The sequence below is a fragment of the Taudactylus pleione genome, unplaced genomic scaffold (assembly GCF_031769625.1).
Source record: "Taudactylus pleione unplaced genomic scaffold, aTauple2 ptg000276l, whole genome shotgun sequence".
In the NCBI taxonomy this organism is placed as follows: domain Eukaryota; kingdom Metazoa; phylum Chordata; class Amphibia; order Anura; family Myobatrachidae; genus Taudactylus; species Taudactylus pleione.
Window position 1 is genome coordinate 10679370 of NW_028284678.1, and position 22634 is coordinate 10702003.

General features: G+C 48.8%; 1 protein-coding gene across 1 annotated transcript in view; it reads right to left on the bottom strand.

The window, feature by feature from the left end:
• Positions 1-673: 673 nt before the first annotated feature.
• Positions 674-22634, bottom strand: part of LOC148513594 (uncharacterized) — a 67299-nt gene continuing 45338 nt past the window's right edge. The window contains exons 4-6 of the mRNA XM_088481708.1: positions 3448-3710; positions 2489-2708; positions 674-857 (exon numbers count right to left, since the gene is read on the bottom strand). Of these exons, the coding sequence (XP_088337834.1) occupies positions 674-857; positions 2489-2708; positions 3448-3710 (667 nt within the window). The remainder of the gene's footprint in view (positions 858-2488; positions 2709-3447; positions 3711-22634) is intronic.

The following is a 22634-nucleotide window of genomic DNA, read 5'->3' on the forward strand; positions in this document are numbered from 1 at the left end:
TATGAGAGCCTTTGCTGAAAAAAATGAAAACAATACAGAGACTATGCTAGGAGTAGTAGTCCTCCAGCCTATTGCAGCTAATAAACACAACATTTGACATTCCGTTTGATTGCATCAGACATGAGCCGACACAAATAAATCACGTCCCCTCCCAGGCATGAGCCGGAGGTTCACAGGAGAGAAATAATCACCAATATGACTCTTGGGGGACAGAAGGAGTAACCTATCCCTTAATTCCCCCCTTATTTCTACACCTTACCTAATTTAAAGACACTGTCAATGAGAGTTTAAATGGCAGGCTAGTATAAACTGATAAACCCCCTGTGTGGGCCTAAGAGTAGGTACTGGGCACAACTGCATGATGGCAGCTCCTAGGAGGGGAGAAGGGACCCACTAAAAGGGCTGGGGACACACTAGAAGGCACTAAGGGGAGGAGGCAAGGGGTAGTCACAGTCTCACCACGGGCAGGGGCTCTTCCGCCCAAATCCGACTCCTTGATACTGGAATTGCGCAGCCCGGGATGCAAGGCACACCACCAGGCTGCGCTATGTCTGGAAGAGCGAGTAAAGGCAGACTCCTTGGCTTTGAATCTGGCAGCGCAGATCTCTCCCCACAGACGGGCACGTTTCCTCACTCCAGCGTGGGGTCCTCTTCCTCTGGCTGGGGGCTCTGATCAGCTGGGGCTGTCCTTGGTGGGTCCATTAGGCAGTTTAAATACTCCGGCAAGGTCCTTCCCATGTCTTCTCTGGCTGATGCAGATCCTCTCCTCTGCGGCGTCCCCTCTCCTCTTCTCGGGCTGTCCCTTCTGTTGCCCGTGGCTGGCCAGCAATGCCCTCGGGTCCCTCGCGGGGTCTTCCCTGCAGCGGGGGTTTAGATAGCAGTTGGCACGCTCTGTGCAGCGCGGCCAGCGGTCCTCTTTTTCTGTTCCGATGGACAGGCTCCTATCCTGGGACCCTCCGGTTCGCGGGCACCTCTTTAGACACCCAGCTGCTGGAGAGGTCTTGTTCCCGGGTCCTTCGGGTCTCCCAGCAGTCCTCAGCGGCAGTGAGGCAGGCAGGTACAGCTCCAACAGTCCCGGCGGCACTCTCCTATGGGTTGCGGGTACGGCATCACCCCCCACTCTGTGCTGCAATCCTCCTCCGCCGAAACACCAGCAGTCAGGCTCCAGTTAGCTCCGCTCCCCTTCAAGTGGCGGCATGGCAGCCTTCGTTAAAGCAGGTACACAGCAGGGAGGGTGCATTCTGGGGCCCCGCTCTGGTCTGAGCTACCCTTTTAACTCTTCACTTCAGGGGATGTCAGGTCCAACCTCACCCTGCTCCGTGCAGCAAACAAGCTGCACTCCAAACCAGCAGCAGCCAGGCAACCTCTTCTGTCCCCACAGTGGGGATTCTCCCAGCAATTGATGCACACAGCTGTGGCTGGGAAAGGTTCCCACTTGTAATCCAGTGAGGTTTTCTAGTCCTGCACCACGTGCAGTATTTGTAATGCAGGGCAAATAAAGGGGTTATAGCATCCCTATTTTTACAGATCCAAGAGCACTCCACAGAAACTCCTTACAGACAGCACACCTCCTTCCCTTGGGATGGGTATTTTATGAACTCTCCCATACTCTTCTCCCTGTCGGTCCAGCTTCTATGAGTGGACAGGGGACCCTCAGTAACAGGCCGCCTACAAGGATCTCTGCCTGGACACCCAGGTTACCAATTAGTGGGGCAGGATTTTCACGCAAAATGGGTTACTGACCCAGGAGCATTTTCTACCTCCCTTTTCGCACATGCTCAGTATGGTGCAGGGGGAGCAGGGTCAGAGAAAGTTCACTATATTAGCCTATTGGGCCAATGGTGCTGTATGATCTTATAATAATAAAAAAAACTGACAGGGGCTACAGAACACCTGAGTGACTCCCTAATTTATTAAGAAGTGACCCCATAACTATGAGGGTGCCACACACTTCCCCCCAAAAATCATACGTGTACTCGTGTATGCTGAATTAGTAAGGCCCAACAGCCTTTCCTAAACAATTGCAACATTGTATTCACACCCACAGTTCATTGTAATGATAAATAGTGAAACACATACAATGTAACAATCAACTTCCTACAAGTATCTGTAACAAAACTCTAGGGCTGGGTACAACTCTTTTTCACATTACTTTAAACTATCCGCAAGGAAGTAATTTCATGCAACATGACATTTAAAATGGCTACTCAGTTAATCTTTGAATAGCATAGAATTTCCTCAATAAAAACCTTAAGTTACATTTTGCATTAACAATTATTTTCTATTCCCTGAATCTTAAAGGAAGAATACCCCTAGTGCTTCGTTCTGACCATCTGACTCCCTCTTCTCCTGTGACGGCTTCAGGAATTGTATCTTTGGGGCCTGGAGTGTTGACGTGAAAGTCTGTGAGCAGTAGCGCATCCATTGGATTGCTAGTGGTCGGGTCTGCAGGGAGACTTGACCTCTCTGTCACAAGTGAGTCAGATACCTGATCTGGACCTCTCCTTGATCTGTGGTCAGCAACTTTGGTTGTTTGCACGAGGCCATCCCAGCATCGCTGCCATTCACCCTCAGTTGGCTCTCATGCATTAGTTCTTGACAGGGAAGCAGTCGATCTGTACCAAGGTGCTGCCTCACTCCTGGATTAGGGACCATCTCTTTGTGCGCAAAAAGTTCCACATATAGGTTGTTCGCCAGGTCTTCTATCCCTGACCACACAGTGGGGTAGATGTATTATAGCGGCACTTAACGTGCCGCTATAACGCTTCCCGCTTCACTTCTTTACCGAGGCGAAGCAGGAAGCACTACCGATGAGATGTATAAACATCTCATCGGCCGGAGAGGGGGAGTGTTAACTCCCCCCTCCGGCGCTACCCGCTAGAGACAGCAGCGCATCAGCCTAGTGCTGATGCGCTGTGTCTCTCTCCCGGCCGGCTCCACTGAGCATGCGCGGGATCTCGCAAGTATCGCGTGATCCCCGCGTGGAGTCCTGGAGCCCACAGCAGCCCCAGCAGGGACAGCACTGTCCCTGCTGTGGGGATAGGCTAGCGCCAGGCTGTAGCTGTCGATAACGACAGCTACAGCCGGCCGAACGGTCATGCGTTATGACCGTTCGTACATAGCCCTGCCGTCGGCGCTGCTATCTTGTAGATAGCAGCGCCGATAATGACAGGGGCACATAGCGCCCCTGTCATTTACTGCCCAGACCCCCGATCATACATCGGGGAGAAGTGGTATCAGCGCACATAACGTGCGCTGATACCGTTTCTGGTCTTCGTACATCTCCCCCAATATCTGTTCCAACCCCTTTGTCTATCTTCGTAACTTCCTTATTTTCAATGAGAGTGGGAACACTGGGAACTTGTGGTGGATGTTCCTGTGACTGAGTTGGAACATGGTGGTTTCTTCTGTATGACCTCCGTTTGCGATGCACTCTGTTAGGATAACGCCTGTTGCGATGAACTGTATATCGGCTGCCTTGTACAGGAACACCTCCAGGACCAGTCACATTTATGGCTTTAGCACCTTTTTCTCCAATAGAAAATTTGAACTCAACCATCTCTCCATCTCCCACACTTCGCAGGTAGTGTCTGGGGTTGTTCTTCTTAATGTCCTTGAAGTGCACAAACACTTCCACTATGGTGTCATTTGGGTTTATGAAACCATATCCGCGTTGCACATTAAACCACGCCACCTGACCCAGCATTCTTCTTGTGCCTGTGGAGGTAGTCTTGCATGGATTCGTGGTTCTGGATTGTCCTTCTGCCAAGAGTGGACTTATTGTCTCTGTTCTTCCTGAGGGTTGGTCCTCGGCCTCAGGACTTCAGTGTTTAACACCTCTGCGTAACATTCACATTCCAGGTGTGAGCTTTGATGACATCGCTGACAGATTGGATGTCCCTGCTGGTCGAACTGATCCGTGGGCTGTCGTCCTGGGTTTCTCCAGTTTTCTCTGTATGGCCTCCTCTCGGCTCTCCATCCGACCGGATCTTCCTGCTGATCTGCTTTTAAGGACTGTATTTCCTTGGCAAGTTCGGTTACTTGTTTGCTTAAGGATACTAACAGGTCCACTTTAAATTGCTGACTGCTTCGGGACACTGACTTTGTTCCTGGGTCCTGCTCCCCATTTCCTGACCTGGTATTTCCACCTAGAGGAAGAATGGCAATTTCTTTAAAGTCCAAGAAGGTCGCTTTTGGATCTTGCAGCTGCAATAACCGTAACTGGATTTTCATTGGTTCTCCCCTCCTGCCTTCCGTGAACTGATCAAATAAGGTTTTATCAGCGTCCCTCACTTCATCTTCATCCACTTGCTCAAAGCCTCCTCAAGACTTAAGGCATCAGTTACGAAGTGATTCTCCATGTTGCTGTGTCCTGGCATAGAACCGCATCTTCAGCTCTGACATAGTTTTCTTTTCAAAGGTTGTTGTTAGCCTCTCAAATATCTGTTTGACGGTGGTCTTTTCATGATTTGGCCAGGAGGTGATCTTTCTTAAAGCACAGCCCTTTAATTGTTCAATCAGGACCTCAATTTTCTGTGCTTCAGTCAGCGAGTATAATCTAAACATGGACCTCAGTTTTGATTTGAAGTCTTTTAGGCTCCCGGTTCCTTTATCTCCCACTTCACCATAATAACATGGCAGCCATGGGGTCCCAAAGTAGTAAGGCATAGTGATAGGAATAAGGCTGGTCCCCTCCTGGGAACTGCTGCTTGACTGTTTGGTTTCCATTGTATCTGTAGGGGTAGACTTGCGTAGAATCTCCGTATCCTGTTTGTCGACACCAAAATTTTCTTATGTGATGCTCTGAAAGTTTGTACAGTGCTGCACCACTAGCACCACATTCAGGTGTGTTCAGTATGCCTCGGTGGCCGATTTCCCCGTAGCTAAGATAGGACACCGTGACAGAGAGGCAAGCCTGTATTCCCCTTTTGCAGACACAGTGACCAGTCAGAAAGAACGGTACAATGCAATTTTATTATTGCCGATAAATAAACAACAATTCCCACAGAAAATGTTTACCATAAACAGAATAAATAAAATAATTTACACTTTTCAAAACCAAGATATTTACTTATTACCTCCCTGTCCTCTACCAGTGACCCCAGCTGGCAAGTAAGGGGCAACAAAAAGAAACACAATTTATGCAGAACTTTACTTTCACAAAAAAAATGAGAAAGAACATGGAACCTGCAGGTCAAGCTTGTATCAGTAGTGCACCAGCAGGTTACAGCAATGAGATACAGTCTGTGCTAATATTCCAACTTTCACTGAGAAACATGAGAAAAACATGCAGGCCAAGCTTTTATCAGTAGTGCACCAGCAGATTATAGCAATGAGATAAAGTCTGTGCTAATATGAGAGCCTTTGCTGAAAAAAATGAAAACAATACAGAGACTATGCTAGGAGTAGTAGTCCTCCGGCCTATTGCAGCTAATAAACACAGTCTTTTGCTAGAATGAGGGCCTTTTGCTGAGAAAAATGAAAACAATCTACCTAAAGGCCTATGAGACACATTATTACCACAAGAGTTGCCAGCCGGGGTTACACAGGGCTAAATAAACATTTAACATACATTGCACCACAGAAATTGACAAGATAAAAGGTTCACAGCAAATATACACATTGTTCTGAGTAACGACAGCAACAAATTAGGCACCGATAAGGATAAATATACATTTCATTAGCATGAATTGACTTTGAAATTGATACCGGCACCCAGCAGTGTATAAAAGACAATTTGTATTAACACCAATACCCGTGAATACTCAAACATTTCATGGCAAGAAAAGCAATAATCAGCACTGACAATATTTAACACCAAAAATTCACAGTGCCTTGAGAGATATCAGCATTTAAATAAAAAAAAAACATCAGCAAGAATAAATACAGATTGCATTAGATTCACATCAACATTTGACATCCCGTTTGATTGCATCAGACATGAGCCAACACAAATAAATCACGTCCCCTCCCAGGCATGAGCCGGAGGTTCACTGGAGAGAAATAATCACCAATATGACTCTTGGGGGAGAGAAGGAGTAAACTATCCCTTACTTTCCCCCTTATTTCCACACCTTACCTAATTTAAATACACTGTCAATGAGAGTTTAAATGGCAGGCTAGTATAAACTGATAAACCCCCTGTGTGGGCCTAAAAGTAGGTACTGGGCACAACTGCACAGCGGCAGCTCCTAGGAGGGGTGAAGGGACCCACTAAAAGGGCTGGGGACACACTAGAAGGCACTATGGGGAGGAGGCAAGGGGTAGTCACAGTCTCACCACAGGCAGGGGCTCTTCCACCCAATTATTATTATTATTATTATTACCAGTTATTTATATAGCGTACACATATTCCGCAACGCTGTACAATTCCGACTCCTTGATACTGGAATTGCGCAGCCCGGGATGCAAGGCACCGCACCAGGCTACACTATGTCTGGAAGAGCGAGTAAAGGCAGGCTCCTTGGCTTTGAAGCTTTGAATCTGGCAGCGCAGATCTCTCCCCACAGACGGACACGTTTCCTCACTCCAGCGTGGGGTCCTCTTCCTCTGGCTGGGGTCTCTGATCAGCTGGGGCTGTCCTTGGTGGGTCCATTAGGCAGTTTAAATACTTCAGCAAGGTCCTTCCCACATGTTCTCTGGCTGGCGCAGCTCCTTTCCTCTGTGGCGTCCCCTCTCCTCTTCTCGGGCTGTCCCTTCTGTTGCCCGCAGCTGGCCAGCAATGCCCTTGGGTCCCTCGCGGGGTCTTCCCTGCAGCGGGGGTTTAGATAGCAGTTGGCGTGCTCTGTGCAGCGTGGCCAGCGGTCCTCTTTTTCTGTCCCGATGGACAGGCTCCTCTCCTGGGGCCCTCCGGTTCGCGGGCACCAATTAAGACACCCAGCTGCTGGAGAGGTCTTGTTCCTGGGTCCTTCGGGTCTCCCAGCAGTCCTCAGCGGCAGTGAGGCAGGCAGGTACAGCTCCAACAGTCCCGGCGGCACTCTCCTATGGGTTGCGGGCACGGCATCACCCCCACTCTGTGCTGCAATCCTCCTCCGCCGAAACACCAGCAGTCAGGTTCCAGTCAGTTCCGCTCCCCTTCAAGTGGCGGCACGGCAGCCTTTGTTAAAGCAGGTACACAGCAGGGAGGGTGCATTCTGGGGCCCCGCTCTGGTCCGAGCTGCCCTTTTAACTCTTCACATCAGGGGTTGGCAGGTCCAACCTCACCCCGCTCCGCAAACCAGCAGCAGCCAGGCAACCTCTCCTGTCCCCACAGTGGGGATTCTCCCAGCAATTGGTGCACACAGCTGTGGCTGGGAAAGGTTCCCACTTGTAATCCAGTGAGGTTTTCTAGTCCTGCACCACGTGCAGTATTTGTAATCCAGGGCAAATAAAGGGGTTATAGCATCCCTATTTTTACAGAATCAAGAGCACTCCACAGAAACTCCTTATAGACAGAACACCTCCTTCCCTTGGGATGGGTATTTTATAAACTCTCCCATACTCTTCTCCCTGTCGGTCCAGCTTCTATGAGTGGACAGGGGACCCTCATTAACAGGCCGCCTACAAGGATCTCTGCCTGGACACCCAGGCTACCAATTAGTGGGGCAGGATTTTCCTGCAAAAATGGGTTACTGACCCAGGAGCATTTTCTACCTCCCTGTTTGCACATGCTCAGTATGGTCCAGGGGGAGCAAGGTCAGAGAAAGTTCACTATATTAGCCTATGGGGCCAATGGTGCAGTATGATCTTATAATAATAAAAATAAAACTGACAGGGACTACAGAACACCTGAGTGACTCCCTAATTTACTAAGGGGTGACCCCATAACTATGGGGGTACCACAGGTGCAACCCAGAATCAGGCCCAAAGTGAGAAACTTTAGTAAGGTAATCACTAATCACATACTTCCTCTGGAATTGGGAAGTTCAACAATAAAATTCACCCAGCCACGTGAGGTTGGTGATGCCTCCGCCGCCGCAGCGACAGGTCTGTGATGTCACCAGTTGTCCAAGTTGATGCCGCTCAGCACTGCCTATAGTCTAAATGGTACTTTGCCACAAAATATATTGCCAAGTAATGCCATTAAGTTTGTCACAGAATCTAGTAAGTGTTGTAAACTCAGAATCTCAAACAACTTTGTACAAAGTTGTATGATTATCTTCTGATTGCTATCAAAGTTTGCTCCTAGCTGTCATTGTTTTCAAACACAGCCTGTAAAATTACAGCTAGGAGCTGATTAGCTGGTACTTTATTTCTCTCCACTTTATCTCTCTCCAAGCTTTGATACATCTCCCCCAGTATGTGATCCAGGAAACCTGCTTCTAACCTCCATTCCTTAAAGAGATGACTGTAAGGAATCTTTAGTCTGGGCCTGATTCAGAGCCGCTCGCTATTTGCTAGCGCACTCCCTGAATCAGGACGGGGAGTATTTTTTCTTATTCCGGCCTCCAGGATGCTTGCACAGATGTGGGTGACCACCCATAGCTTGTGCGTGCAGCCTGGCGATGGTCGCGATTATCACGACCTTCAGTATTGCGAGGAGACCCTTGTGGTAGGGTCTCAGCACTCGTAATGCCAAGTGGACCTCCAGCTCTAAAAGAGCCGGAAGTCGACTACTAACATCACAGGTGATGTCAGTAGGGATGCCCACAAACAGCAGGCGCTCCTTCGGGAACGCCTCCGTTTGTTCAGCCACCCCCCCTACCCACCTACAAAATGGGGCGAGCTGTCGATCAACATCGACAGCCGCCCCTTTTTGCTGCGAGCTCCGGAGCGAGTGAAGGTCTCACTCGCTACAGGGCTCACGCATGCCGCGCGTGCGCTCTGGGCCACCATCGACCCACTTGCGAGCGCAATGCACTTGCGAGCGGGTCTGAATCAGGCCCTCTGTTCTCCTGCCACTAGATGACAACAGTTAATGGTTAAACCAGTGGTTCCCAAACTTTTTCGAATCACGGCGCCCTAGAGTATCAGCATTTTTTCCAGGGCACCCCCGGGCCTAAAGTTTCCTATTGAGAAATACAGCAAAATTAAATGAAGTAAATTGTGCTTATATGTCACCCTTAGGGTCAATTATGTGGTGGGTGACAGGGCTGCGCTACTTTCAGTCCACATATTTTTTGATTGGCAGCCATTAGCACTGGTTTTGCCTATCACAAAACCACTGGACCACCAACCCGAGGCACCCCTGCAAGTGCCACGGCATCCAGTTTGGGAACCGCTGGGTTAAACTAAATTTCTCCCATGACTCCAGCAGAGGGATCTCCTTCTGATCTCACCTGTTGGCTCTGGATTCACTGTTTATGCATTACACATCCTAGCCTAGTGTTCTGGGTGTGTTTTTACCTGCAGCAATACATGGGGGATATGTATCAATCCTTCTAAAGAAGACAGGTGGGGGTGTTGCCCGTACCAACCAATCTGCTTCTATCATTTTATAGAATGTACTTGATAAATGATACATTTCTGTACTCATCCCCTTTAGAAGGTCTGATATATCTCTCCCTTTGCCTTCATAATTTGTTTACCTGCAACATCGTACCTTCATTGTCTGTGCCTAAGTTTGCCTATCTCTTCCATTTTTTATCGTATTTTACTTCCCTTGACTTGATTCTTTATATTCTGGACCATTAGCAGGGCTCCATCCTATTGACCGTGAGTTCCCTCGCAGCATGAGTAAGTGCGGCTGTAGGCTGTGCTTACGGTACCTCCGGGCTCGCAGATTTTGTTTGCGGCACAATAGGGCTTCATACAAATATCTACAAGTCCAGTGTCAGAACGGGCTGCGATGGCAGCAAGTTGCGGTGCCATTGCCAGAATTTCTACTCCGTTGCAACGGCAACTCGCACCCTTCATGTCTAATAGAATTGAGCCCATATACTAGTCTATATACTAGTATATTCTATTGCGCACTGTATTAATCATGGACTGCCACAGGCCATATTCCTAGTCCTGTATCCTCTGTCTCAGTCTATTTCTTGATTCTAGCTTTGTTTTTCTTGCCTTGTACCGTTTATTTCCTGATAGATCATTGTATTACTTTGTACAGATGTTGTATTGAATGTGAGTGTATGTACTGTACGTGCTCAAACTTGATATTCACCTTGTTTTGCCTGTGTCCTCTCACACGATCCATGACCGTGATAAAGCAATGACTTAGACAGATACACACACTCTAATGGAGATTGTTCTCTTCTAAGAAGTACAATATCTGCAGGAAAATAATTGCCAAACTGGTCAAAGTCAACAAAATGAATCCTCCATCATAATTCCAATGGTGGGAAGATTGAATAGCTTTTCTTCCGGACATGATGACATTACACCTATATCGGTGAAAGCTACAAGAACGTCATTAGTCCTAATCTGGAAGTTAAATATTTGCTGAATGATATCATCCATAAATATGAAAAAATATGAGAAAGCCATTTAACCTGTAACCCAGAATCATCTCTCTATGTTTCATCTGTGGAGTTTTGAGCCATCAATCTTCTCAGTTATTTATCCTCAGTGAATGAATCTACGTAAGAACCAATAACTTAAAGTACTGTACAAGCAAAAGTAGAGAAAGACTTTACCTCTGATTAACCTACACAGCCCATTGTTCCCTAGGATGAAAGATAAAAATGTATGAGCACAATATAAACTCACATAGGGGCCTATTCATTAAACCTAAAAATTCTCTAGAGATAATTAGGTTTAGAACTCGCATGGAGTTCTACCTAATTATAGGTGGAATTCATCATTCCACCTCTCCATAACTATCTATTCCGAAAAGCTGTCATTTTTGCGATGACAGCTTTTCGGGAAATAGATACTTTTCCCTGCCTACACTACCTTATCGCATCTGGAAACAGTGCTGCGCATGCGCTGTTACGTCTGTAAAACCAGCGCATGCGCAGCACTGCCTACAGATGCGTTAAGTTTGCTCACTCTCTAGTAGAGCCCCCAATAGAGATGCCCCCTGATTAATGCCCCCCATAGTAATGCCTCCTCCCTCCCCGAGTAATGCCCCAGTAGTAATGCTTCCCCCTGAATAATGTCCCCAGTAGTAATGCCTCCCCCCTCCCCGAGTAATACCCCAGTAGTAATGCTCCCCCCTGAATAATGCCCCCAGTAGTAATGCCTCCTCCCTCCCTGAGTAATACCCCAGTAGTAATGCTCCCCCCTGAATACTGCCCCCAGTAGTAATGCCTCCCCCCTCCCCGAGTAATGCCCCAGTAGTAATGCTCCCCCCTGAATAATGCCCCCAGTAGTAATGCCTCCCCCCTCAATGAGTAATGCCCCAGTAGTAATGCTCCCCCCTGAATAATGCCCCCAGTAGTAATGCCTCCCCCCTCCCCGAGTAATGCCCCAGGTATAATGCTCCCCCCCGAGTAATGTCCCCTTTAGTAATGCCCCCCACCAGTAATGCCCCCAGTAGGCCGCTTGCACTAAAAAAAAAAAATATATAAAGCTCATACTTACCTGAACCTTAGCCCCGCGTCCGCTGCAGTCCGCTCGACTGCTCCTCCACACTATGCGTCTCTGCCATAGTGCTCTGTGTGAGCCGGAAGCTGGAGCTCATGTGAGCTCAAGCCTCCGACTCCGGCTGCCGCTGCGGGGAAGGAGCCGGGCGCCTGCTGTTTACAGCGGGTGCCTGGTAAAAGGAGCTTCCCTGCGGCGCCGGGGTTAGGTTGGCCGGAGGAGGCGGAACTGGTTCTGCCTCCTCCGGTCCACTTTAACCCCGATGGGTGTGGGGGCCCTTAACGTGTGGGGGCCCAGGGACGATCGCCCCGATCGCCTCCCCGTTAATCCGGCCCTGATCCCAAGCATGCACTGCCATAGTTTTAGCATGCTGTTATATCAAAAAGGTGGCAGTGCATGCTGGGATGTGTAGTTCCACAGCAGCTGGAGGACCGAGGTTGAAGAACCCTGCCATAAGGGGGTACTTCTTATAAGGCTCATTATCATGTGTTAGCACCTCAATCTGACAACAGGTAACTAAATGATCTTGTGCACTTGGAAAGATGGAAAACTTACTATAGTATATATGACTCCATGTATATAACCACGCTATATGCCATTTTACACAAGCTCCTGTAACACCACTGACACGGATGTAACCCATTAGCCATAACTTAGATCTATTTATGAGGACTGAGAAGGAGTATTATCTGTTTGCTAGCAGATTGGTGTACTCCCAGCATTATACATCTAGGAATCCACAATATAGCCCAGAGGAAAAACGACAGTATTTTGTAAATGAGAATTTCTTTTGTTTTCCGTTCATTTGTTGTTTATATGTTCCTAGAAATAATGTGACAGCGGAAAGAATCCAATTGCGATATAATTAAATAGAGTGAGACTGACGACATGTGGAAAGATCCTCATTTAAGCATCACCACAGCTGTGTCTATAACATGTAACATCACCTCACACGTTATTCCTTCCATGTCGCATCTAGCAAACTCAATGACAAATGGAGAGCTAGGAAAGATCCATACAACTCAGCATACGAAATTCCACATGGTCAGGCTGGTTCAAAGTGTCTGTGTTTTCCGGGCAGTCGCAGAAGTCTGTTACAGGGCGGGATGTACTAAGCATTGCATCCGCAAAGCAGGACATTCCGTCTGTCTTTGGGTACGTACCGCCGTTCATTACCGCAGTAAGGTAGCCAGACAGACCTACATGCCACTATGTGTGGAAGGCTGTGCTGGGATCACGCGTTTGATCCCAGCATCAGCCGACGTGCAGGGGCAGGCAGAAGGGATGTGTCCTTTGCGGGACACATCCGTTGCCGGCGCTGGGACAGTAATGTCCCTAGCGTCGGTGCAGATACCGCGGGCACCTGGTGAAGGGACCGCCTGGTCCCTTTCACCAGTGCCGGCGGTACTGTGGCGCCGGGAGAAGCTTGGCTCCGGGTGCAAGCTCAGCGGAGCTTGGCGCCCGGCAGCCAAGAAGCGGCGGGTAGCCGGCGCTGGGAGAGAGTACCTGCTCCCAGCGCCGGTCAGGCGTTGGGCGCGGCGGGCGTTTGGCTCTGGCCGCGAGACAAACCTGGCTCGCGGGCCAGCAGCCAATCAGAGGCGGACGCGACGAGCCAATCGCGGCTCGCCGCCTCATAGCCCCGCCAACTCGCGCCGTCTTGTATTAGACGGCGCCGAGCGGGAAAGAGGAGTTCGGCGGCGGAGAGGGAGGAGAGAAGACTTCCCGAAGAGTGGAAGATCGGCGCGGCAACAGGGGCGGCGGCCGCGGAAGAGGCCAGAAGACGCCGCTGTCAAGAGAGAAGACAAGCGGCGCCGGCTGGAAGAAGAGAAGAAGAGGCGGCGCCGCTGGCCAGGATGGGCCAGCGGCCGAAGAATGCGGCTGAGGACCGGAGAGGACTGCGGGGGAGGGAAGTAAAAGAGCGTCACGAAGCTCCCCCCCGCAGCCTCTTCCAACGTAGCAGGTAGGCCCTCCGTGAGGCCCACCATATACCCCCCTCCCTAGACCGCCAGGGTTGTCGGGCGCTAGGCCCGTGGAGCATTGTCGGGCACTAGGCCCGTGGGTAATTAGGCGGGCACAAGGCCCAGGGCACTATAGCGGGCATTAGGCCCCATGAAAGGATTGCCCCATTAGGAGGTGTAAGTGACCTGGGTACTAGGCCCAGGTCACTATATAATAAAGTAGGCGGGCAACTGCCCGAGCCACCCACCATATAAGGTGGTCTGGGCATTAGGCCCAGACCGCTAGGCGAGCCCCACAGACAGGCAGGCAAATAGGCCTGAGCCCCATAAAATGTGGTCTGGGCATTAGGCCCAGACCACTACCAGAGCCCACCGTTTGGCAGGCACCTAGGCCTGAGCCGCAGGTAAGACCCTGGGCGTTAGGCCCAGGGCCCTGAGCCCATTAGCTGCAGTGCTAACAGAGGCGGATGATTAGAGGTGTGAGCAGTGGTGGAGAGCTGTACGGCTTCCACCCATGAGGTAGTGGTTTCCCCAGTCACCGAGAAGAGGAGCTGGCCAGCTCTGGATAGGTAGCAGACATTTAAAGGGACAGCACTGTGTTTTGCTCTTGTATATTTAGTCTGTGTTGGGTGTTCCGTGCAGGGCAAATGTTTAGTTTTTGTTATATCTGTCGCACTACACACACTGTAGGTTGAGGGTGATGCCGTTTTAGTATGTGTAGTCACTTGACATAGGTTTAGGCCCTGCACGGCTGTGTTGTGTATCTCCTTACAGGGACCTGTAGGCGAGTGAGCGGACGAAGAGCAAGAGTGGACATGGTGAGAAATATCTGTGTGTACTGTCTCTCCCTGTTTGTTTGTCACTACCTATCTCCTTCCTTCTGGGCGGACGGTGAACCTTGCAACCCGGTGCAAGGACGGATCTTCACCTGGTGCGTGAGTACCGATAGGTGAAAATTCGGGATCTGAGGCCAAAAGTGCCAATGATGATCTTCACTTAAAACCTGAATTTATCCCCCGGTTCGGTAGGGCGCGTCGGTCGACGTGAGGAAGGACGGTACTCACCTCGTCTCCTTCCCCCTAGGTCATCGTGTCCGTGTTCTATTCGGAGGTTCCAGGACCGTCTGCTCAACACACGGCCTGAAGGTGAGAGGGTGCAACGCAAGGTAAGTAACAGACGTACACCTGCACGGCAGCAGGCATTTGACCGCACCCGCCCCTCACATTTGGCGTAGTCGGCAGGATCACGGACACGATGTGGACCACCGGCAAGAGGCCCCCCCTACCGACAGCTCCGGAGTGGAACCATCCCCGGGCGTATGAGGACAAGAGTGACTGGATTACGGTGTCGGGAGAAGACATCATAAAGATGGTGCAGCGGTCGGTACAGCGCGGCAAGGAAGAGCGCCGAGAGAAGGGGCGCAAGAAATCCGCTGTGATCCCCTGCAAGACGTGTCAGCGGCTGGGACATGTTGCCAGCGAATGTCCCTGGAGAGAGTTTAGGGCGACAGAAGAGGAAGAAATGTCCCCGTTGGAGATCACACAGATGGCCCAGCAAGCGGTTCAGAGATGTGGTCAGAAGAACTCTGTGAAGAAGAGACTCTGGTGTATGCTCTGTGGAACCTATGGGCATGAGCATAATAGCTGTCCACGTGATGAAGAGTGGCACCAGGAGGATGAAGAATTCCGGTGTGAAGGATGTGGAGATCCAGAGCATGAGCTTCGAGATTGTCCGTGGGACGAAGACCGGATGATCTTGAATGGCAGAGCCCAGAAGTGGATAGAAGAAGCCAGGGAAGTGGAGCAGAAGAGCCTGCTGGAAGTACGTTCGCAGGTGCCCATTGTTCCTGAGCAGGAGCCGAAGGGTAGAGACCCCTTTGTGATGAAGATGGCAACAGCACCCCCGTGCTGGAAGTGTCGGCGGCAGGGACACTTGGCCCATGAGTGTCCCTGGGAAGATGCAGTGACACTGTTATGCCCCGAAGAGGTCCCAGTGAAGAAGGATCCTTGCCCGCAGAGGACGGATGTGGATGACTGGGAGGTGAAGATGCCACGCTATAAGGAAGAGCGTGAAGACCCAGTGGCAAAGAAGTCTAGGATCTCCCCATGCTGGAAAAGTCCGAGACCTGGATACCCGGAGATGTCAGCGGAAGAGATGGAGTACGCTGAAGAAGGAAAGTGTCGCTTGCTGCAGGAGTCTGTGGAGAAGAGTCCAGACTCATGGAAAATGTCGGTGGAGACCCGGGAGGAAGAGGATGCCCCGGAGGAATTGACTATTGGGTGGTGGTTAGTGCCACACCCTGAATTCAGTGAAGATGCCCCAGACAAGTTGGAAGAAGAGTGGGTGGCTGCGGCACACTTAGAAGAAAATTCCCCATGGTGGCCCATCGTGAGTGGCACTTCCGAGTTGCCACTCCCACAGAGGATCCGCAGAGTGAAGTCAGGAGGTACGAAGATGGAGAGCCCGGAGCCAGTGGAGAAGGAATGTGGGGTCATAGTCGGTCCCGGCTGGGCCCTTGAACAGATCCTCGCTGGAGGGACCATAGAATACCCTGACCCGCGGACGTTGGAGATGGAAGAAGACTTTGTAGGGACTACAAAGGAAAAAGGGGGGGGAAATGTGGAAGCCAGCCAGGCAGACATGCCACTGTGGCCATATGCAGGCCAGGTGTACAGACACGACTGACTAAATGAAATCAGTTGGTTTGGGTCCATGCAGGGTTGTGTATGACGAATAAATTGGTGATAGAAATCATACAGCATGTAGTCAGTTTATAGCTGAGTGGGCTAACACCCATGTTAGGTCAGTGGAGGGCTCAATAATCGATATGGGCCTCCTATACAAAGCACACTTCCCACAATGCCTTGCTTCCATACCTACCACTGTACTGTAGGATTGTGCAGGCTGAAAGCCACAGAGACTGGAACGTAGACCTAATCACCCATCTTATAGCCATGGATGCAGAAAGTGATTATATGCTAGAGAGGCCCCAGCTTTATTATTTCCTGCAACAGAGTTTCATTGTCATTGCTGCTGTTCCTAATAAAGCACGCTTCTATTCTTCCTATTCTGCATTTGCAAGATATTTTTCAAAGATAGAAAAGGTAAGGTGGCTACAGAAGGTGACCCATTCAGGAATAGAGGGAGAGCAGACCGCCCCCCATATGCCATCCACTTCCCTAGGGAAAGGGGCAGTCTGCTGGGCTGATGATACATTTCACATTAGGGCTCTTACTAAAATAAAGTGAAAAAGGGTGTTTTCACACCCTTTTCACATTATTTTAGTATCACCTGTAGTTATTACAGGGCAATTGGAGTAGAATTTGTAAAATTCTACTCCAACCCCTAATTATCACTTATTTTTAGTAATCAGATCGCATTTCCCATAATTGTAATGGGAAATGTAATCCAACCAAAGATACTAAAAATAAATCGTAAAAAAATATTGGGGAAAGCCCTGTGATAATAACGCCACCTGGAGGTGGCGTTATCCAGGGTCTCCCCCAGTAACCGGGCTCCTACTCTGCTGTAACGGGGAAAGCAGAGCCGGGAGTCGGTCCCAGTAATCAGCTGTGTGGTCTAAACAGACTGCAAGCTGATTAGTGTAAAAAAAGAAAAAAAAATTGTCAAAACTTTTTTTTACTTACCTGACTCCAGGGACCGGTGATCGGGCCTCCGGTGATGTCTCCCCCTCCGGTCAGCTGGTCTCCCATAGTGCACTGCGACCCGGTCATCAGGTGATCGGGTCCCAGTGCAGTATGGGAGATCACCTGACCGGAGGACATGGAGGACATCACCGGAGGCCTGGGGTCGCGGGGGGTCCGCGATTGCAGGGGGCGGAGCTTAGCGCAGGGGGGGTAGCAGCGGCGGCCGGTCGGCGCATGCGCGGGCACTTTGTCACGGTATTTTTTGCGAAAATACTGTGACTAGCGTGCGTATGGGATTCGCAGGGACAGAGCTTTATCAGAAGCTCTGTCCCTGTAAGGGATTTGTAGTAAATCCCTGTGATATTGCCTGAATTCACAATGCGAATTCAGCTGATAATATCACACTACAATCTGCATTCAGTATGCGGATTGTAGTAAATAGAGCCCTAAATCACGTCATGGTGGCTCCAACACGTCATTGCACATGGGGGACGGAGCCACGATGATGCTATATACAGCGTCACATTCCTCCCACTAGGATCTCCCCCTCCCGGGGGGCAGCTGAGGAGATCATGGATGTACGGTATGATACAATACTACATTCTATTTATGCCACATCCATTTACATCTTTCCCTATTAATTCATGTAACACTGAGCTATTACACAATCTTATCACAATAACACACAATGAATCATTTCTTTTCCTAAATGGTTTTCTTAGAAATGTCTGAATTTAGAATTACAGTATGATTAATGCTTCAATTACCTGCAGGGTGTTCTCTCCCCGCTAAAGAATAACCTGCTGAGAAACATGCCAGGACTTTGGGAAATCAATGCATAATTGAATTGTTCTAGTGATTATGCTGCAAGTCAAGGTATTAAGTCTCCGAGGTGAGCCAGAAGCCAGGGGGGGAGTGTAAGCATTTACATGACCGATCCTGATGGCTGATTATACTGGGTGGGTGATCACTTCTCTGCGACTTCTATTCATGTTGGAAGTAAATAAAACTAGATGTACATGTCCTAGGGAACTTTCTAAATGAATGAAAAGGGCAGGCCTTGTTTACACCTCCTTACCGAGAACACACGTAGGACAGCTGGATCACAAGGTAAACAAAGACCTTAAAAGCTGCTCATAGCCCTGACTGCAACACAGGAGTCCAGTACTGTGGCCAGGGGAGGAGACTGCCTGTGTGTACTCTTTGCATGGGTCCCCTCTTATAAGGATAATAGACTACACTTGAGCCAGTCTCTGGGAACATGGAACTCGCACAATGGACCTCATTCAGAGTCGATCGTAAGCGCCGATGCGCTCGCAACCGACTTGATGGTTAGCCCTGCACACGCGCAGTGGCCACACTGTGCGTGCGCAAGCCCCGGAGCGACAGAGAAACTATCTCGCTCCGGAGCTCGCTACCAAAGGGGCGGCTGTCGATGTTGATCGACAGCTCGCCCCATTTGGTAGGCGGGCCAGGGGGTGGTTTCCAAAATGGAGGCGTTCCTTAACGAACACCTACCGTTTTGTGGGCGGTCGCACTGACATCATCAGTGATGTCAGTGGGGAGCTTCCTGCTCCATCAGAGCAGAAAGCTCCCTGGGGCTTGCGGTTGCCGAGACCCAACCTTAGGGTCTCGTCGCAAGCCCCGATGGTCGCGATGGTGATCACCATCGCGACCATCAACCTGGTCGTTAAGCTGTGGGTGGTAACCCATAGCTTAACTAACGACCAGGAGGCCGCACTTCAAAAATGAAGCGGCCGCCCTCATTCAGAGAGAGCGATCGCTTCTTGTGACCGCCTCTGAATGAGGGCCAATGTTCCTCGTTGACTCTTCTACTGCGCAAATCTCTGGGAATATCATTCGCGCCATTTTCACCGTATTTTGTGCAGTGTCACTGCTGTGGGACTCTGAAGATATAATACATGGGTGCAAGGTGTGCGGTGTCGGCATCCGGGGGCACCGCACACCCTGCACAAATTATACATACACAACTGACTGCGGCCGGTGGCATACCAGGGCACTTCATGACATCACTTGTGCTGCAAAGTGGAGACTACTGGGTCTATGTACTAAGCCTTGGAGGGAGATAAAGTACCAACCAATCAGCTCCTAACTGTCCTTTTTGAAAAACAGCCTGGAAAGTGGCAGTTAGGAGCTGATTGACTGGTACTTTATCTATCTCCAAGGCTTTGTACATCTACCCCTAGATCCTGGATGGCCCTCTCCAGGTAGCTGGATATTTCTCGAGATATTGCGCCCTGGATGGCGGCTCCAGTCACAGCACCCTTACAGTAACACTGGGGTCTGCAGCTTATTATTTCAGCATTAACTGAAGTATGATTTCAGTGGACTACCATAAACTTGGTTGGCCCAATGGTTAAATCGGCTAAATTAGTAATGTATTTTAATAATCTTAGGTTATGCCACTTGCTATTCAGAAAGTGATTCCATTGTGGACTCCCACTGGAAACATACAGCCACGGAGCTGGTATACTTGTTTTCCATTTTAAAAATCCTAAAACAAATTAATACTGACCTCGTTTGCTGCTTAGGTGACAGGATGAGCTGTGAGAAATGCAAAAGAACAGAACATTTTGGGGGGAGAGTGCCCATTTTCTTTGCTTGTACAACATATATATCCATCAGATAACTTACTGGGACTTTGCAATACTTACTTTCAGAGGTAGCTGGAGAAGAACCTGTTGTTGGCTAGTCCCGGGCACAGCAAAATCTAGTTGTGTTTGCACCCCATTTATGAGATAGCTACTGTGGGGTAAATTTACTAAGATGGGAGTTCTATTAAGAAGTGATGTTGCCCATAGCAACCAATCAGATTCCAGGTATTATCTTCTAGAAGGTGCTAGATAAATGAGAAGTAATCTAATTGGTTGCTATGGGCAACATCACTTCTTAAATAGAACTCTCATCTTAGTAAATTTACCCCTCAGTGTGAGAGGCTGTCAGAAGTTCTACATTGCTCACAGTAATCCAAATTAACAAAAGAAGTGTGGATTTTAAAACAACATCAATTAATTACAATATGTAAACTTATCTTGATTATTTTTTATATTGTAGTGGAAATATGAAGTTGGGTGTTACATGGGTGTCACTCCCTCACAGGGCCGTCACCAAGGGTTTGCAAGTGGCACCACAGCCCAGGGCACAAGGCCATGGTGGCGGCTCCATTGTTGACCTGTTATCACCTGCATGTGGTTTGCAGGGTGCATAAAAGGGCAGCATGAAAATCTGCCTGAGCCCCCCTAAGGAAGCGCCGTCATTATCTCGTCCTGTCCTTCTCTTTGTGATGTTGTGATGTCACAGATGCTGTGGGGCGGTGCCAATCTAGGGCACAATATTTCCCTACGATGGCGCTGCTTCCTTGCCTAGTTAGAATTGTTAGCGTCAAACCTATTCACTTAAGCCTACCGACCAGCGCCGGTGCTTGCCCACATGTGATGTCACATGAGGAGGCGGGGCCGCTGGCAGGGGAAAGTGTAGAGTTTCCCGGACTGTCCAGGTGGCTCTACACACTGCAGGGTATGTGCCCAGAGCGTCTTTTGGGAACTCTGAGCACCACTGCAGTAGTGCTACTGGTCAAAGGGTGTCGTTCCATGCAAGGGCAGCGATGGTGCACGCTGGACAATGGCACCATTCTCATACCCCTTCCTATAGCCCAGCTACTGGCCCTCCTCCAAATCTCTATGTACCTCTCTGCCTTTGATCTGATTTAACCCCAGCTCACCAACCAAGAGTTCACTTCACCCCCTCCCCCTAATTATGTAAGCTCTACCAGGCAGGGTCCTCTTTCCTTTTCTTCCTCCCTTAGTATTATCCATGCCACCTGTGCTCCTTGTCTTTTTATGTCCAAAGTCTGTTTATTGACTCTGATACCCTACGCTCGGCCTTACCTTGCATACAGGCTTATTGAGTACCTAACTGCCTCTCTTCCTTGTGATGTACAACCGATTGCCCAGTGTTTCGTCCTATATATATATATATATATATATATATATATATATATAATTTTATTGTTGTTTATATGTCAATTTCCACTATTTTGCCCTTATAATTTGTCAAGTTACCCTGTTTCTATGTATATTCCTTGTGTAAACATTGTGGCACCTTCAAAATAAAAGATCTATATAATAGTCGAGAAGGGCACAGTCAGGGACGTATATGAGGATTCTAAAGGCCCCCATACATCAGAGATTGATTGCAGCAATCGTGCAATTTGCAATAGATTGTGTATAAAAATCTTTCCCTTTTTCAATCGATTGCAGATTGCAGAATTGCCACAATCGATTGAAAACGGGAAAGATTTTTATACACAATCGATTGCTGCACTCAACCTCTGATGTATGGGGGCCTTAACCCTACGGCAACATCCCCCTCCCTTCCCCGCTGATGACTCCCGGGGGTGGGGCAGAGACTGTCAGAGAAGACTGGGGTAATTGGGGCAGGTGCAGGAACGGGCAGGATTTTAATAATATTAGTAATTAAAAGCAATATGTTTAAATCATGAAAAATTCAAAGTCAGTGGGCTAAATGTAATAGCCTGAGCAGGCTGACACATTTACCCCAATATTGTTTATATTCCAAAAAAAAAAAAAACATATTACTGACACATAATAATAGCAAATTTGATAAAAGCTTTAAGCTGGCAAGAAACATAACCTCCTATGTAATAATTTTCTGAGAATAATAAATTAGATGATAACATTGTACCAAAATGTAATTGTTTCTGGGAAAACAAATCAATTAACAGTTTTCGTTCGATGTGAGTGCTGATAAAAGCAGCTTAACACGCAGGCTTCAGACACAGCTGCCAGCATTAAGGCTGAGACTCTCTGTGTCGTTGAAAAGGAATGGACATTGCCAAACATTAAAGTGTCGCTCTGCTGCTCTCTCTGATGCAACATCGCAAGTCTAAAGATTATAATGTGTTTCATACTCAGCCAGCATATTCCAAAACACTCTGCAAGGACAGAGATCAGTAAATCAGTTTTGAAAATTAAATGTGGCTGTCCTGACATTTAGGAATAAATACAATTTGCAAGAGCTTGCAACCTACTGTATGAATGGTCATATAGCTTTTCAAGTTGTCACCTGGATGATGGGGAACTTCTGTATTCCAGTACCAGAGTGTCACAATAATATGGTAACCAGCATAAAGCAATTGTTTTTCTCATCTGCACAGATGGGTTCAGGGTAATAACCCTATAATTGGAGTGGGGGTAGCTAATAGACACCAGGGGGTATATTTGTTAAAGTGCGGGTTTTTAGAAGTGGAGTTGTTGCCCATAGCAACCAATCAGACCCTAGCTATTATCTTCCTGATTCAGAGATGCATGCAAAGACGATGGTGGACGCAGTGGGGCGATTTATTTTTGGCACTGCGCAAGCGTAAAAGCCACACTGCACATGCACAGTGATGGATTAGCGATGACGGTCGCAGAGAGCATTTATTTGCCAAGTGCATGTCAGGTAGTCAGCATTAAGGGAGGTAACGGGGGGTAATTAGAAAAATGCAGGCATTTCGGGACTCTTTACTGGGTGTACTTTAGTGAGCCTCCGCAAACTCGTTCAC